The following is a 19,405-nucleotide window of genomic DNA, read 5'->3' on the forward strand; positions in this document are numbered from 1 at the left end:
GACAAGAATGTTCCAAGAGAAACGAGACCAGTACAACAATGCTATCTAACGTGATAGCAATTAAAACTTCACTGCAGGCTACACTTCTCATGTGTACGTTGGAAGCGAATGAGAAGAAAGACTCTTAGAAACCACACACTTTGGTGAATTACAGGAAGTTTTCAGTTCAGCAGCTCAAAAGTAAACACCATCAAAAATAGTCTCTCTCATGATTTTTTACTGACTAATCCTCTCAGAATTATGTCAATGCATGTATATTTTCAGGATATCTGCTCTGGGTCATACACACTTAAAAGAATTTTATTTGCTGCTTCCTGTTTCAAACAAATGCCAATTTCATCATATGGAAACTGTATTCTAAGACACTTTGCATCATAAATTAACTGGTGTTAGCTTTTCATGGTTCTTTGAATAAAAGCTCTGCCTTCTTTTAACAAACGTGGCTTTTAAAACATCTTCCATATTCCTGTCCCTTTCATCTAATATTCCAACAGCTCAAGAATTCCCAAACTCTCATTTAAGTACAAAGAATAGTGTACCAGATCATACAAAAGAGAATGAAAACAACAAAAACAAAAAGCACATTTCCCAGCAGCAGCTCAATGAAAGAACAGAGAGATAAAGCTGTCAACTGTTCCTTAGAGTTAGGACACACAGCACCTGGAAATGACAAGTGTCTGTCCAGGCTGACAGGGGGCAAGACACTTCATTTAGTGTCTTCTGTTTAGCAGATCAAAGAAACAGCAGCCAAATCCCCACAATGCTATAGGGAAGATGGGCAATATGGACAAAGAGGTTCACTTAAATCTGCATACAAAATGAAAATATCCTTTAATGCTTTTAAGCTTTATTTCAGAGAGAGCAAGACAGAGCACAGAGGGCAAGGGAAAAGCAGATTCCCCACTGAGCAAAGAGCCTGACATGGTATCCTTTGCTTTTGTGTGCCGCTGCTCTTCTTCCCAAGGGTCTGTTTGCCCATAAAAATGGTTCTCTAGGGGTGCCTGGGTGGCTCAGTGGGCTGGGCCTCTGCCTTCGGCTCGGGTCATGGTCTTGGGGTCCTGGGATGGAGTCCCGCATCGGGCTTTCTGCTCGGCGGAGAGCCTGCTTCCTCCTCTCTCTCTCTCTGCCTGCCTCTCTGCCTACCTTTTTGTCCAAAGCAAGTCATAAATCCATATTCAAGGGACCTGGACATAGACCCTGACTCCATGGGAAGAGTAAAGAACCAAGGCCATTTTTATGATCAACTATAAGCATGCATACCTACAATTAAATGTTCTTCAGAATTACCTATGTCTCATAAGTTGCAGAATATAGAATGTTAGTTCATCATATATTTATGACATCCTCTGTAAGTGGAATAATAAGATAGCAATTGCTATAGAAACATCAGAATCTCATTTGGGGTATTTACCCAATTAGCTATGGTACTTGTGATCTCTGTCAAATAATAAATAAAAATCTTTAAAAAAAAGAAAATGGTTTTCTAGCTCTACAAGTTGTTAAAGATAACCAAAGGTTCATTCAAAATTTCAAACTAGCAATGCACAGGAAAATCTAATGCACTCAGGCCTCTCTCGCCAATGAGTTGAATTTCACATCTGCCTAAAAATATAACTGACATACAAACATATTTTGAAGACATAATAAAGGAGCTGGGAGGACTCAGGCATCCCATAGTCAAGCATTGCCTAAACCGTAATACTTAGATTCTACCCAATATATGATCAAAATAGCATCCGTCCCACCTATAATTTGCATTTAGCTACTCAGACATAACATATGGTAGTCATGAGAAATACAACAGTCAAGGGGTACGGCCCCTTGGAGAATGTATGCATGTGTGTAAGAATGTACAATGTACCCAGGTACATACGTATGTTTTCACGCAGAATAGTCCTAGTCTACACCAAGGAGTTCCAGATTATTATGCTAAACCTAAGGGAATGCCTTCCCTGCCTAGTTCGTGAGAAGAAAAAAAGGACTTTCCAGGCTGTCCTTTGCCTCCCCAACTCCCAGTTAGCCTAAATATGAAAAACATAATCAAGAACTAAAACAGGGGAAGAAAGTAAAAAAAAGGGAAATTCATTCCATTAGTAAAAAAAAGTTTATTGTCAGCTTTAGTTTAAACAAAAATTTTTATTTATTCAGTGGCCAAAGAACATTTTATTGATGATGATAATGATGACGATGATGGTAGTGGCCTGCAATTTTTGAGCATCTACCTAGTATTAGGCATTGAACTAAGAACTACATACATTGGGTACCTATTCTTCACATAAACCCTGTGAGACAGGTAATATTACCCCCATTTTATAGGTGAAGAAACTGACACCCATAAAGATTATGAGTGTTGCCCCACTCAGAGATTAAGGTGTTGCCCCAAGCTACATTGCTACTAAATATATATACTAGTACCATAAATACTATATATACTAGATCATATATACTAGTCAGTGCAACTCTTAACCACTAAATTTATATTATTTTACATATTATTATCTGTATTATATTTACCAACTTAAAATGTGTGAAATGAAATACTTCGGCACACTGCAATGAATTAATTAATTATATGCAGTGAGACCCAATTCGACTGCCTAAAACTCTGTAGACATGGAACGTGGGCCAGGTTTGGTCTCACCCATATGGAAGACAAAAATGTGCATGATATAATACATCATAAAAGTTCCAACAAATAAGTATCCCATCTTTCAATGCCCATTATAAGCAATAACATTCTCCCCTCATTCTCTGATCACATCCAGACATAGTCATCTGTCCTTCCTCGGATCTTTCTACCTCATTATCACCTCTGTTTTGTCTTAAAATGAAGCAAAGTCTCCTTCATTTAGGGAGAAAAAGTTACCTCACTTTATCTATCTTAGAAACACAATTAATTACAATAAAAATACAATATCTTTTATCAATATCTTAAATATATATTTCTCTATATGCTATAGTAAAAAACAAACAAACAAACAAAAAACTCCATGACAACTCTTTAAACTTGGTAACGTGTTTAAACTTCCTGAAATTAACACTAAAGGAGAAATCATCAAGCAGTTTAAAAAAAGCAAAAACGAATCCCAAATTCTATCTTGCAAGAACTGGGATTTAAACACATGCACACAAGTGACATACACACACACACACACAAATATACAATTCACGTTACATTCATAATCCAGGTGTTGATTAGGCAACAACATTCCCTCTACCATATATATGCAGCTTAAAACACCCAGAAATATCCACAAGTATCTGAATCATTAAAAATCTTACTTTTATCTGGCATTACCAAGTTTACCCTTTGCAGAATTTAAAAGGTGATACTATGAAATGCTCTTGCAAGAGAGGTACCTTGCAAGACAAGATACTTCTTCAAAGGAATAATAAAGCAATAAGCCAATGTGATATCAAAAACTGTCACAAATAAAGATCGGTCAATTCATTAATCCTTATTTAATTTAAATGTGTTTAACTTTTCAATCCAGAGGGCAAAGAACCTGCTAACAATAAAGTACAAGACCTAGTAAACAAAATACACCATTTCAGTGAGATACCATGTCTTACCTTGGAATCTTCATTGCTCACTCCTAGCTGTAATACAGCCTGAGGAGACTTCAGTTTCGCCTGAGCAGAGTGAGCCATCTGAAGGTTAAGCTGCCATCCGACGGTCTCGAGCTATAAAAGACAAGTGCAGACTGGAATCAGATGGTACAAAAGGAAGACAACAGTCAACTTGAAGCAAATCTCCCATCCATGGGAATGAACACAGATAGCGTAGACTTCGTGGAAAGTCAGTCCCGGGGCTCCTTCAACCTGCATATTCTGCAAATTCTCCCTTTGGGCTCATCACACTGGCCTTATGCCATGCCTGTCAAATTCAACAATGAAGCTCGGTCTTCAAATACACTGTATTCTAAAAATAGAGGTCTTAGACTAAGCAATGAAAGACTAAGCAATAAAAGAGTCAACGGCTTTTAAGTAGTAAATTAGTATTTTAAGGTAGTATATATTTAAAGCCAATGATTTCTAAATAGTTAGATTTTAGCTAGCACTTTAATGACCTCCCATTATTTTTCAAAACTGTATTAGGTAGAATACAGGGAAGACTTTTTGTTTAAATTTAGAAGAAAATTGAAGTACCCAGATGGTAAGAGGTTCACACATTTAGACACAGTTAGTGAGACTGGAAAAGAGCCAGACAAAGAATTGATATTTACTAGTGAGCAGGTGTTATCATACTTTCCAAAGTACTCTAACTTATGGTTCCCAGTTACGACAAAAACTAATTAGAACATTTCCTTTGAACTTATTAACACAACAGCAAAATTTAATCAGGTAAGGCAAAAATAGTAAAGACAGACTACAACAGTTTAAGTTTTCTTCTAAAATATTAAAACAGTACAAATGTCGCTTTATTGGCATTTGGTTTCTCTAAACTCAAAACTAGAAGTATAATAAAGTTTCAGACTGAATTTCCAGTAAATCTCAATTATCAATATTTAGGGAGGGCTATGACATGCAATCGTTATATGCCTCTGACAAAAGGGGCCTAATAACTGATTTAGTAAAACTGCCCTAGCTACACTACTAAGAATGGCACCCTCGTGACAATTTTTACTTAACCAGAATACTAACTGCTAACTTGAAAGACTGTTCAACAGCTAGAATCACAGCAGTGAGTCAGAGCCAAACTGGAAAGACAGCAATGAAAGTATGATCTATTCAAGAGAGGATGTGATGAGAAAATAAAGATACAGTCCTGCTCTTTCTGGCACTGAACCTTTGAGGGGTAATGGTAAAAAGAGGGAAGATGTTGCACGGACAAAATCCACAATCCCGTAAGGAAAACATCAATTTAATGGTGCATATTAAGTAAGGATCCTGAATGTACTGATCTTACTCACAGATCACAGTAAGTGGGAGTCTCTAATCCCAGCCCAGCACTACTTTCAACACACATGTTTAAAAGACCCACCAATGAATCAAGAAAAAGCATGCTGTAACCACTCTCATATACCCAAGCATTTTGATATGTGTCACTGTCTTAAATCGAAAAGCACCTTACTCATATGCTACTATATGAACCTATGAGACACTGTCTTGATCTTATTTTACTGATCCTATCCCAGACCTTGAAACATTTAAAATACTAAGTGAATGAATTAAAACATACCCTCATTGTGGCCAGGAATTTGCATAAACTAATGCATCCTTAGTCACTGCATAAAGGGAGTACAGGAGAATTTACAAGAACCCTGAGCTTATACTTTGGTTCATGCTTCAGCTGTCACTCACTGGGCCCAGGGTTAAGTCACAATCTTTCAAGACCTCAATTTCTTCATTTAAAATGGGAATAAATCTATCTGAACTATCTACCTTCCTGAGTTATCAGTAATAACAATTAAGAAAATGCATATTCAAAGATGTTTCGGAAACTTCAAAGTATTATAAATTTAAGTCATTTTAACTACTTGATTCTTCTTACGGTATCTTTTAAACATATCAGCCATTCTATATCTGTTGAATTGAATTAAATCAAAGAATACTCACAAGGAAAGGTAATTTTTTAAAAAAAGGTTTTATTTACTTATTTGACAGAGAGAGACCGCCAGAGAGGGAGAAGCAGGCTTCCTGCCAAGTGGGAAGACCCATGTGGGGTTTGATCCCAGGACCCTGGGATCATGACCTGAGCCAAAGCCCATAATGACAGAGCCACCCTGGCACCCCAAGGAAAGGTAATTTTTAAGAGTCATGACAAAATGAGCTGGTGGATTGGCTTCCTTAACTCTAGAGCCTTTTCTATGCAACCTTGTGATTTAAAAATATTTGTCCCATACCCATTTTAAAGAACAATTTAAGAAGTGAATAAGATTGCTAAGTTCATATGTATATAGATGCACATATGCACACCCACTCATAAAATTTCTCAGAAAATGATCAGTATTCAGCAACTTTAAATGAAGAGGGAATGCAGAAAGAACAAGAATTATAAAAGAATTCTGTACAACTACACAGAGTAAGAAAAAGAAAACAAATAAACCCTCTGAAGTGAAAGTAGGAGACAAAGAAAATCAATACTGCTTGAGACAGGGACTCATACTCATTTTACAGTTTAAATATGTAAAATGTAAACAATTGGCAAATTGGGAACAAAGAAGATAGAAAAGTTTCTTATATTAATATTGCAGTTTTTCTCTAAGTTTAAAATTACATAAAAATCAAAATAAAAACTTCTCTAAGAAATTAATTCAATTAAAAATCATCAGTGGATACTAAATGGATACTCAGTCCAGAAAAGTTTGGTTTGAAATGCAAAATCACAGAAGTCTCCACCCACTCCCGCTTGTCAGAAAAGAAAAACATCATTATGCAGTGAAGAAAACAAAGATCTTAACCAGAGGTCAAAATCAGTATCGTCCAAATGCGCAACACAAGATTCCGTGTCTCTGCCCATGATACCTTACAAAGACCACAACACCACTGATGTAGCTTTCTAGCCAAAAAATCATAACCTCCATTTGATTATGAAGAAACAAAAGAAAAAGAAAAATGGAGGAACATCAGGAAAAATAAGTGACACATACACTTCAAAAACATAAATGTCCTAAAAAAATAAACAAAGAAACGCTAAGAAAGAAGTCATTCCTCACATTGTTTATAACATACCACTATATTGTTGGCTGTGTCTTTAACTGGCACTAATAATAGAAATAAGAGTAAGCAAAATCCCATTGCATAGGTGAAAACTGTATAGTATACTATTGAATCATTATTCCTTTGTGACTCACAACTAAGAAACAAATCCAATTGTCGTCAATATTTTAATTACATATAAAACAAGTAAATCTAGGGGCGCCTGGGTGGCTCAGTGGGTTAAAGCCTCTGCCTTTGGCTCAGGTCGTGATCCCAGGGTCCTGGGATGTAGCCCCGCAGGGGTCTCTTCTGTGCCCGCAGGGGCATAGGAGGGAGCTTGCTTCCTCCACTCTCTGCCTGCCTCTCTGCGTACTTGTGATCTCTGTCAAATAAATTTAAAAAAAATCTTAAAAAAAAGTCAATCTAGTATAGCATTTTTGACTTACATAAGCTCGACTATATTTGCTTCTATTTAAAATAAAATGTTGCCTTGTGTACAGCAGATAGTATATTAAAATACCAGGAACCATTTTAATATTTGTTTTCTTATTTCATACTCAGATTTAAATCTGAGAGTCCTTATATCTTAACCTCTTAGATTTAAATGTCATCAAAATAACATAAAACACAAGAAAAATAAGACACTGATATTTTTAATGTTTTTCAACCCAATCCAAACTGTTTAAGTGATAGTTCTTACCCATCTCACTAACATTACTTCTTACTTGATGTTACCAAGATGTCAGTTCAAAATATAATGACTTAAAATAATCCATTATACATATGACTTCTTCATTCTATCTCATATTTCCATGTAATGATCTCAGCACAAGCCTAAATTCTCATAAGTGCTTTGTAAACCACAATTCCAAGCTCACACAAAATCATCCAAAATTATGATTATATTAACCCTTTTATTTTTATTTTTTAAAAAATTTTATTTATTTGACAGAGAGAAATCACAAGTAGGCAGCGCAGCAGGTGGGGCGGGGGCAGGGGGGGAGCAGGCTCCCCTAAGCAGAGAGCCGGATGTGGGTGGGGCTGGATCCCAGGACCCCGAGATCATGACCTGAGATGAAGGCAGAGGTTTAAACCCACTGAGCCACCCGGGCACCCCAATATTAACCCTTTTAAATGGAAAAAGAAAATGTAAAGTTTTACACCAGATTTTAACTAGTGAGGTGCTCTAAAGGAATAGTCACTGTTTGAACCATACAACACAGTAAAAAATACTTTCTATGTTGCAAACTGATATACACAACCTGAAGTTCCACAGAAAATTTTTTCCTGGAGCCATGTTCTTTAACAAGCTTTATTATGTTTCATTTTGAAAATGCTATTTGGAAACCCTCTAAACTGATTTCATTACCCACTAAACCACTAACATTTCAGGCTATCTATAGTTAGAAAAATACTACTCAGAAATACTGAACGAGTTTTAGGAACTATGTGCGTAGGTATTCATGAAACATTTTATTATTTATCATAATAAATCATGAAAACACATAAAATTAGGGCTGTAACTGTTAAAATAGAAAACACTATCTATATTCCATTGCTATAAGCCACCATTTACTTTATAACTAGAAAATACCATAAGCAAAAATTTCACTTCCGTATAGCTAATTACAGAAACTATACACCTCTATTTACTCTAATGAAATACAAAAATTAAGCAGCTGACTAAATGTTTCATATAAGAACATAAACCTATTTGTAAAGCTTAGCTAGATACTTGCTCCACAAATTTTTTCTTAACCACTTCTGACTGCTTAATTCTATGAAGTTGCCAATTTAAGAAAGTGACTTCTGGTATCAAGGACTATGCACCTAAAAAAAAAGAAAAACACCTTTCCACACACAATATGTACAAACTCTCAACAAAACACAAAGAACAACTATCTTAGGGCTCTGTATGAAAAAAAAAAAAAGCATATCGATTTTGGAGAATCAAAACATAACGCAATGTTAGCAGCCATGTATCAAAGAAGAAATCAAAGAGAACTAAAAAAAACTATTTCGCAACAAATTAAATTGAAAATACAGCATACCAAAATTTCTCGGATGCCACAAAAACAGTTCTAAGAATGATGTCATATCAATAAATGCCTGCACCGATAAACAAAAAAGATCTCAAACAACCCAACTTTCTTTACACCTCAGCTAGAAAAAGAACAAACAAAACCCAAAGTAAGCAGAAAGATGGAAAAAATAAATATTAGAAATAAATAAATAGAAACTAAAAATATTAATTTAAAAAGATCAAACTAAGAGCTAAATGGTTTTTTCTTTAATTTTTTAAATTGTTATGTTAGTCACCATACAGTACCTCGTTAGTTTACATGTTTGTTTTTGTTTTTTTTTAAGATTTTACTCATTTATCTGAGAGTGAGAGAGAACACAAGCAGGGGGAACAGCAGGCAGAGGGAGAAGCAGGCTTCCTATTGAGCAAGGAGCCTGCTGTGGAGCCCGATCCTAGGACCCCAGGATCACGACCTAAGCCAGAGGCAGACACCCAACCAAATGAGCCACCCAGATGCCCCAAGTGTTACATGATTCACTGATTTGAGCTTTTTTTTGAAAAGATAAACAAAAATTAACAAACCTTTAGCTAGACTCACCAAAAAAAAAAAAAAAGGGGCAGGGGAGAAAACAATCAAATAAAATCAGAAATGAAAGAGGAGACATTACAACCAATACCACGGAAATAGAAAAGACCATAAAAGAATACTATGAACAATTACATGCCAACAAACTGGACACACTATAAGAAACAGATAAATTCCTAGAAACATACAACCTATCAAGGTTGAATCACAAATAAATAAATAAATAAACAAACAGAAAATCTGAACAGACAAATTCCTAATAAGGAGATTGAATCACTAATCAAAAACTTCCCAACAAACAAAAGTACAGGACCAGATGGCTTCACTGGTGAATTCTACCAAATATTTACAGAAGAATAAATACCAGTCCTTCCCAAATTCTTCCCCAAAACAAAAGATGTAATTCTTCCAAACTCATTTTACAAGGCCCATATTATCAATACAAAAACCAGACAAAGGAACCACAAGAAAAGAAAATTACAGGCCAATATCCTTGATAAACACTGATGCAGAAATCCTCAACAAAATATTACCAAAACAAATTCAACAATACGTTAGAAGGACCATACACCATGATCAAGTGGCATTTATTCCAAGGACACAAGGATGGTTTAACACCCACATATCAATCTATGTGCTATATACCACATTAAGAAAATCAAAGATAAAAATCATATAATCATCTCAAAAGATACAGAAAAAACATCTGACAAAATTCAACATCCATTTATGATAAAAACAAAACAAAACAACTCTCAAAAGACTGGGTACAGGGAGAAGATACCGCAGCATAATAAAGGCTAGATATGTCAAGCCCACAGCTAACATCATACTCAATGGTGAAATGTTGATTATTTTTCCTCTAAGATCAAGAATAAGACAAGGATGGCCACTCTTGCCACTTTTACTCAACAAAATACTGGAAGTCCTAGCCAGAGTGATTAGGCCAGAAAAAAAAAAAATAATTAGTATCCAGATCAGAAAGGAACATATAAAACTGCCAGTGCAAATGGTAAGATTTTATATACAGAAAATCCTAACAACTCCACCAAATAATCCTTGGAATTAATAAATGAATTCAAGAAAGGTGTGTGACACAAAATCAACATATAAAAATTTACTACAATTCTACACAATAATAATGAACTATCAGAAAGAAATTAAGAAGACAATCCCACTCACGATAGCATTAAAAGAATAAAATACCTAGAAATAAATTTAACCAAGGAGGTGAAAGACCTGTACACTGAAAATCACAAGACACTGATGAAAGGAAATGAAGACATAAAAATATGGAAAAATAGTCCATGCTTGTGGATTAAAAGAATCAATATCACAGAATCAATACTCCATCCTACCCAAACAATCTATAAATTCACTTCAATGGTTTTTCGCAGAAATAAAACAAACAATCCTAAAATTTGTATGGAACCAGAGAAGACTCCAAATAGCCAAAGCAATCCTGAGAAAGAACAAAGCTGGAGGCAACATGCTTCCTGATTTCAAACTCCATCACAAAGTTATAGTAACTGAAACATGGTATTGGCATAGAAACAAACACGTAGATCGATGGAACACAAAGAAAGTCCAGAAACGAGTCCACATATATGTGGACCATATATACATGGTCGATTAGTTTACAATAAAGAAGCCAAAAATATACAACGGAGAAAGTCCAATCTCTTCAATAAACAAACAGTTGAGAAAACTGAACAGCCTATTCAAAAGAATGAAAGCAGAGCACTATCTTAACACCACACACAAAAACTAACTCAAAATAAATTAAAGACTTGAACATAAGACCTGAAACCTAGAAGAAAACATAAAGGTAAGCTCCTTGACATCACTCTTGGTGAGGAATTTTTGGATTTGACACCAAAAGCAAATGTAACACAAACAAAAATATACTAGTGGGAGTAAAACCAAAAATCTTACGCACAGCAAAAGAAACCATCGACAAAATGAAAACACAACCCACCAAATGGGAGAAAATATTTGCAAATCATATATCTGATAAGGGGTTAATATCCAAAATATATGTACAGGCATTCGACATCAGTAATCATCGGGGAAATACAAGTCAAAGCCACAGTGAGATGTCACCTCACACCTGTTGGAATGACTATCAAAAACACAAGAAATAACAAGTTTTGGTGAGGATGTGGAGAAAAGGGAACCTTTGTATACTGCTGATGAGAATGTAAACTGGTACAGCTGCTACGGAAAGCAATATGGAGTTCCTCAAAAAATTAAAAATAGAACTACATATGATCCAGAAATCAGACTCAGTGATTATGAAAAAATGGCTACTTATCTGAGACCTCTGACTCAAGAAGATACCCATAACCCCATGTCCACTGCAGCTATACTTACAATAGCCAAGTTGTGAAAACAACCTACATGTCCAAGAACAATGAATGGCTAAAGAAAATGAGATACATACACACAGAGGAATATTATTTCCACCACAAAAAAAGAAGAAAATCCTGACGTTGGCAACAACATGGGTAAACCCTGAGGGCATTATATAAATGAAATAAGTCAAACTCAAAAATACACACTGTATGACCTTACTTATATGCGGAATCTAAAAAACCAATCACCACCAAACGCATTGCTACAAAGAAAAGACTGGAGTTGCCAGATGTAGAGGGCCATGGGGGGGAGGCAGGTGGGTGAAATGAATGAAGGTTATCAAAAGGTACAAACTTGGTGGAGAAGTCAAGATGGCGGAGAAGTAGCAGGCTGAAACTACTTCAACTAGCAGGAGATCAGCTAGATAGCTTATCTAAAGATTGCAAACACCTATATATCCAAGAGGAGATAAGAGAAGAAGAACAACAATTCTAGAAACAGAAAATCAACCACGTTCTGAAAGGTAAGAGTTGTGCAGAAGTGAATCCAAAGCGACGGGAAGATAGACCGTGGGGGGAGGGGCAGGCTCCCGGCAAGCTGCGGAGCAACAGAGCACAAAATCAGGACTTTTAAAAGTCTGTTCCGCTGAGGGACATCGCTCCAGAGGCTACACCGGGGTGAAGCCCACGCGGGGTCAGCGTGGCCTCAGGTTCCGCAGGGTCACAGAAGGATCAGGGGTGTCTGAGTGTTGCAGAGTTTGCAGGTATTAGAACGGGGAAGCCAGCTATACAGACAGAGCTGAGAAGTGAGCTCCCAGCTCGGGATTACCTTGAATCGTTCGCAGGCTGGGTGAGCTCGGAGCACGGCCAGAGGCCAGGGAGACGGGAGTAATTGGGCACTGTTCTTTGAGGGTGCACTGAGGAGTGGGGCCCTGGGCTCTTGGCTCCTCCAGGCCGGAGACCGGGAGGCTACCATTTTCATTCCCGTCCTCTCTCCGGAAACCGCTCAGGGGACAAAAGCTCCCAAAAGCAAACCTGAGCAAATTACTCAGCCCAGCCCCTGGTAAGGGCGGTGCAATTCCACCTGGGGCAAAGACACTTGAGAATCACTATAACAGGCCCCTCCCCCAGAAGATCAACAAGAAATCCAGCCAGGACCAAGTTCACCTACCAAGGAGTGCAGTTTCAATACCAAGGAGAGCAGCAGAATTCCAGAGGAGGAGAAAGTAAAGCACGGAACTCATGGCTTTCTCCCCATGATTCTTTAGTCTTGCAGTTAATTTAACTTTTTCTTCTTTTTCTATTTTTTTTCTCTTCTTCTCCTAAATTTTTTTAACTTTTACCCTTTTCTTTTTTTAACATTTAACTAGTTTATCTAATATATATATATGAATATATTCCTTTTTTATATTTTTTCCTTATTCGCTTTCTTTTTTGTTTCTTTCTTTTCTTTTCTTTTTTCTTTCTGAACTTCTTTTTCCCCCTTTCTCCCCCCCTCACGATTTGGGATCTCTTCTGATTTGGTTAAACCATATTCTCCTGGAGTTGTTGCCACCCTCTTAGTATTTTACTTGCTCCTTCATATACTCTTATCTGGACAAAATGACAAGGCGGAAAAATTCAACACAAAAAAAGAACAAGAGGCAGTACCAAAGGCTAGGGACCTAATCAACACAGACATTGGTAATATGTCAAATCTAGAGTTCAGAATGACAATTCTCAAGGTTCTAGCCGGGCTCGAAAAAGGCATGGAAGATATTAGGGAAACCCTCTGGGAGATATAAAAGCCCTTTCTGGAGAAATAAAAGAACTAAAATCTAACCGAGCTGAAATCAAAAAAGCTATTAATGAAGTGCAATCAAAAATGGAGGTTCTCACTGCTAGGATAAATGAGGCAGAAAGAAGAATTAGCAATATAGAAGACCAAATGACAGAGAATAAAGAAGCTGAGTAAAAGAGGGACAAACAGCTACTGGACCACGAGGGCAAATTCGAGAGATAAGTGACATCATAAGACGAAACAACATTAGAATAATTGGGATTCCAGAAGAAGAAGAAAGAGAGAGGGGAGCAGAAGGTATACTGAAGAGAATTATTGGAGAGAATTTCCCCAATATGGCAAAAGGAACAAGCATCAAAATCCAGGAGGTGCAGACAACCCCCCTCAAAATCCGTAAGAATAGGCCCAGACCCCGTCACCTAATAGTAAAATTTACAAGTCTTAGTGACAAAGAGAAAATCCTGAAAGCAGCCCAGGAAAAGAAGTCTGTAACATACAATGGTAAAAATATTAGATTGGCAGCAGACTTATCCACAGAGACCTGGCAGGCCAGAAAGAGCTGGCATGATATTTTCAGAGCACTAAACGAGAAAAACATGCAGCCAAGAATACTATATCCAGCTAGGCTATCATTGAAAATAGATGAAGAGATAAAAAGCTTCCAGGACAAACAAAAGCTGAAAAAAATTGCAAGCACCAAACCAGCTCTACAGGAAATACTGAAAGGGGTCCTCTAAGCAAACAGAGAGCCTAAAAGTAGTAGATCAGAAAGGAACAGAGACAATATACAGTAACAGTCACCTTACAGGCAATACAATGGCACTAAATTCATATCTCTCAATAGTTACCCTGAATGTTAATGGACTAAATGCCCCAGTCAAAAGACACAGGGTATCAGAATGGATAAAAAAACAAAATCTATATGTTGCCTCCAAGAAACACATTTTAAGCCCGAAGACACCTCCAGATTTAAAGTGAGGGGGTGGAAAACAACTTACCATGCTAATGGACATCAGATGAAAGCTGGGGTGGCAATCCTTATATCAGATCAATTAGATTTTAAGCCAAAGACTATAATAAGAGATGAGGAAGGACACTATATCATACTCTAAGGGTCTGTCCACCATGAAGAACTAACAATTTTAAATATCTATACCCCTAACATGGGAGCAGCCAACTATATAAACCAATTAATAACAAAATCAAAGAAACACATCGACAATAATACAGTAACAGTAGGGGACTTTAACACTCCCCTCACTGAAATGGACAGATCATCCACGCAAAAGATCAACAAGGAAATAAAGGTCTTAAATGACACACTGGACCAGATGGACATCACAGATATATTCAGAACATTTCATCCCAAAGGAACAGAATACACATTCTTCTCTAGTGCACATGGAACATTCTCCAGAATAGATCACATCCCCGGTCCTAAATCAGGCCTCAAAGGGTATCAGAAGATTGGGATCATTCCCTGCATATTTTCAGACCACAATGCTCTGAAGCTAGAACCCAATCACAAGAGGAATTTGGAAAGAACCTAAATACATGGAGACTAAACAGCATCCTTCTAAAGAATGAATGGGTCAACCAGGAAATTAAAGAAGAATTGAAAAAATTCATGGAAACAAATGATAATGAAAACATAACGGTGCAAAATCTGTGGGACACAACAAAGGCAGTCCTGAGAGGAAAATATATACCGGTTCAAGCCTTCCTCAAGAAACAAGAAAGGTCTCAGGTACACAACCTAACCCTACACCTAAAGGAGCTGGAGAAAGAACAAGAAAGAAACCCTAAACCCAGAAGGAGAAGAGAAATCATAAAGATCAGAGCAGAAATCAATGAAATAGAAACCAAAAAAACAATAGAACAAATCAACGAAACTAGGAGCTGGTTCTTTGAAAGAATTAATAAGATTGATAAACCCCTGGCCAGACTTATCAAAAAGAAAAGAGAAAGGACCCAAATAAATAAAATCATGAATGGAAGAGGAGAGATCACAACTAACACTAAAGAAATACAAACAATGATAAGAACACACTATGAGCAACTCTATGCAAACAAATTTGACAATCTTTCTAGAGACATAAAGCAAATTTGACAGTCTTTCTAGAGACATAAAAACTACCACAACTGAAGCAGGAAGAAAGAGAAAACCTGAACAGACCCATAACCAGTAAGGAGATTGAAACAGTCATCAAAAATCTCCAAACAAAAAGTCCAGGGCCAGATGGCTTCCCAAGGGAATTCTACAAAACATTTAAAGAACTAATTCCTATTCTCCTGAAACTGTTCCAAAAAATAGAAATGGAAGGAAAACTTCCAAACTCATTTTATGAGGGCAGCATCAATCACCTTGATCCCAAAACCAGACAAGGATCCCATCAAAAAAGAGAACTACACACCAATATCCTTGATGAACACAGATGTGAAAATTCTCACTAAAATACTAGCCAATAGGATTCAACAGTACATTAAAAGGATTATTCACCAAGACCAAGTGGGATTTATTCCAGGGCTGCAAGGTTGGTTCAATATCCGCAAACCAATCAATGTGATACAACACATTAATAAAAGAAAGAACAAGAACCATAGGATACTCTCAATAGATGCTGAAAAAGCATGTGACATAGTACAGCATCCCTTCCTGATCAAAACTCTTCAAAGTGCAGGGATAGAGGGCACATACCTCAATATCATCAAAGCCATCTATGAAAAACCCATCGCAAATATCATTCTCAATGGAGAAAAACTGAAAGCTTTTCCGCTAAGGTCAGGAACACGGCAGGGATGTCCATTATCACCACTGATATTCAACATAGTACTAGAAGTCCTAGCCTCAGCAATCAGACAACAAAAGGAAATTAAAGGCATCCAAATAGGCAAAGAAGAAGTCAAACTATCACTCTTTGCAGATGATATGATACTATATGTGGAAAACTCAAAAGACTCCACTCCAAAACTGCTAGAACTTGTACAGGAATTCAGTGTCAGAATATAAAATCAATGCACAGAAATCAGTTGCATTTCTCTACACCAACAACAAGACAGAAGAAAGAGAAATTAAGGAGTCCATCCCTTTTACAATTGCACCCAAAACCATAAGATACCTAGGAATAAACCTAACCAAAGAGGCTAAGAATCTATACTCAGAAAACTATAAAGTACTCATGAAAGAAAGTGACGAAGACACAAAGAAATGAAAAAATGTTCCATGCTCCTGGATTGGAGGAATAAATATTGTGAAAATGGCTATGCTACCTAAAGCAATCTACACATTTAATGCAATTCCTATCAAAGTACCATCCATTTTCTTCAAAGAAATAGAACAAAAAAATTCTAAAATTTATATGGAACCAGAAAAGACTTCGAATAGTCAAAGGAATATTGTAAGAGAAAGCCAAAGTTGGTGGCATCACAATTCCGGACTTCAAGCTCTATTACAAAGCTGTCATCATCAAGACAGCATGGTACTGGCACAAAAACAGACACATAGATCAATGGAACAGAATAGAGAGCCCAGAAATAGACCCTCAACTCTATGGACAACTAATCTTTGACAAAGCAGGAAAGAATGTCCAATGGAAAAAGGAGTGCCTCTTCAATAAATGGTGTTGGGAAAATTGGACAGCCACATGCAGAAAAATGAAATTGGACCATTTCCTTACACCACACACGAAAATAGACTCAAAATGGATGAAAGACCTCAATGTGAGAAAGGAATCCATCAAAATCCTTGAGGATAACACAGGCAGCAACCTCTTCGACCTCAGCCGCAGCAACATCCTCCTAGGAACATCACCAAAAGCAAGGGAAGCAAGGGCAAAAATGAACTATTGGGATTTTATCAAGATCAAAAGCTTTTGCACAGCAAAGTAAAGTTAACAAAACCAAAAGACAACTGACAGAATGGGAGAAGATATTTGCAAACGACATATGAGATAAAGGGCTAGTGTCCAAAATCTATAAAGAACTTAGCAAACTCAACACCCAAAGAACAAAGAATCCAATCAAGAAATGGGCAGAAGACATGAACAGACATTTCTGCAAAGAAGACATCCAGATGGCCAACAGACACATGAAAAAGTGCTCCATATCACTAGGCATCAGGGAAATACAAATCAAAACCACAATGAGATATCACCTCACACCAGTCAGAATGGCTAAAATTAACAAGTCAGGAAATGACGGATGCTGGCGAGGATGCGGAGAAAGGGGAACCCTCCTACACTGTTGGTGGGAATGCAAGCTGGTGCAACCACTCTGGAAAACAGCTTGGATGTTCCTCAAAATGTGAAAATAGAACTACCCTACGACCCAGCAATTGCACTACTGGGTATTTACCCTAAAGATACAAACGTAGTGATCTGAAGGGGCACATGCACCTGAATGTTTATAGCAGCAATGTCTACAATAGCCAAACCATAGAAAGAACCTAGATGTCCATCAACAGATGAATGGATAAAGAAGAGGTGGTATATATACACAATGGAATACTATGCAGCCATCAAAAGAAATGCAATCTTGCGATTTGCGACGACGTGGATGGAACTAGAGGGTATCGTGCTTAGCGAAATAAGTCAATCAGAGAAAGACAACTATCATATGATCTCCCTGATATGAGGAAGTGGAGATACAACATGGGGGGTTAAGGGGGTAGGAGAAGAATGAATGAAAGAAGATGGGATCGGGAGGGAGACAAACCATAAGTGACTCTTAATCTCACAAAACAAACTGAGGGTTGCTGGGGGGAGGGGGTTGGGGGGGGGTTATGGACATTGGGGAGGGTATGTGCTATGGTGAGTGCTGTGAAGTATGTAAAATGGCGATTCACAAACCTGTACCCCTGGAGATAAAAATATATTATATGTTTATAAAAAATTTTTTAAAAAATCACATTCATCAAAAAAAAAAAAGGTACTTACTTGCAGGAAACAAATAAATAGATCTTGTAGATATAATGTACAGCATGGTGACTACAGTTAATACTACTACATCATATTTGAAAGTAGCTAAGAAAGTGTATCTTAAAAGCTCTCATCACAGAAAAACAACTGCTAACTATGTGTGGTGATGGACATTAATTAGACTTACTCTAGTGATTACTTTATAAGATATATAAATACTGAGTCATTACACACCTGAAATGGATATAATGTTATAGGCCAATGTGATCTCAATTTTTAAAAATGACACAACTACACGCTGTCTTGGGAAAAACACTTTGAAGATACCGACATAGGCAGTTTGAAAGTTCAATGATGGAAAAAGATGTATCATGTAAACATTAATCAAAACAAAGCAGGGAAGGCTATAAAATTATCCAAGACAGGGAAGGACACTGAATAACAATAAAAGGACCAATACACCAAGACCTAACAATGCTAAAGGTCTTGGACCTGCAATATATGTCAAGCAAAAATTGATAGAACTAAAAGAACTAGACAAATCCAGAACTAAGGTTAGAGACTTCAAAACTTGTTTCTCAACAACTGATAGAATAACTTGACAGAAAATCAGCAAGCCTATAAAGAATTCAACAACATAATCAACCAAAACAATCTAACTCATATTTATAGAACACTTCACCAACAACAGCAGAATACATATTCTTTTCAAACACTCAAAAACGTATACCAAGATAGACCACATTGTGGCCCATAAAACATATGCCTTAACAAATAAAAATACTGAAATCATACAGGAAGTGTTTTCTGACCACAATAGTACTAAACTAGAAATCAGTAACAAAAAGAGGAAAATTTCCAAACACTTGGAAACTAAACATCACACTTGTAAATAATCACAGAGTCTCAAGGAAAACCCACTGAACTACTTGAAAATAAAAGCACAATGTATCAAAATTTGTGGGCTACAGCTGAAGCAATGCTGAGAAGAAAATTTAAAGCACCAAATACTTAAATGTGAAGAGGAAAAATCTTAAATCCATGATCTAAGACCTCAAGAACTACAGGCAAAATAATTAACCTCAACCAAGACACACATTATGT

General features: G+C 36.9%; 1 protein-coding gene across 4 annotated transcripts in view; it reads right to left on the reverse strand.

Annotated features, from left to right (window-relative positions):
* COMMD10 (COMM domain containing 10) overlaps window positions 1–19,405 on the reverse strand; it is a 204,428-nt gene that overhangs the window by 156,550 nt on the left and 28,473 nt on the right. For all 4 annotated transcript variants that reach the window (XM_059175811.1, XM_059175810.1, XM_059175808.1 and 1 more), the window contains one exon: window positions 3,574–3,684. In XM_059175811.1, the coding sequence (XP_059031794.1) occupies window positions 3,574–3,684 (111 nt within the window). The remainder of the gene's footprint in view (window positions 1–3,573; window positions 3,685–19,405) is intronic.

This window comes from Mustela lutreola, chromosome 5 (assembly GCF_030435805.1).
Source record: "Mustela lutreola isolate mMusLut2 chromosome 5, mMusLut2.pri, whole genome shotgun sequence".
In the NCBI taxonomy this organism is placed as follows: Eukaryota; Metazoa; Chordata; class Mammalia; order Carnivora; family Mustelidae; genus Mustela; species Mustela lutreola.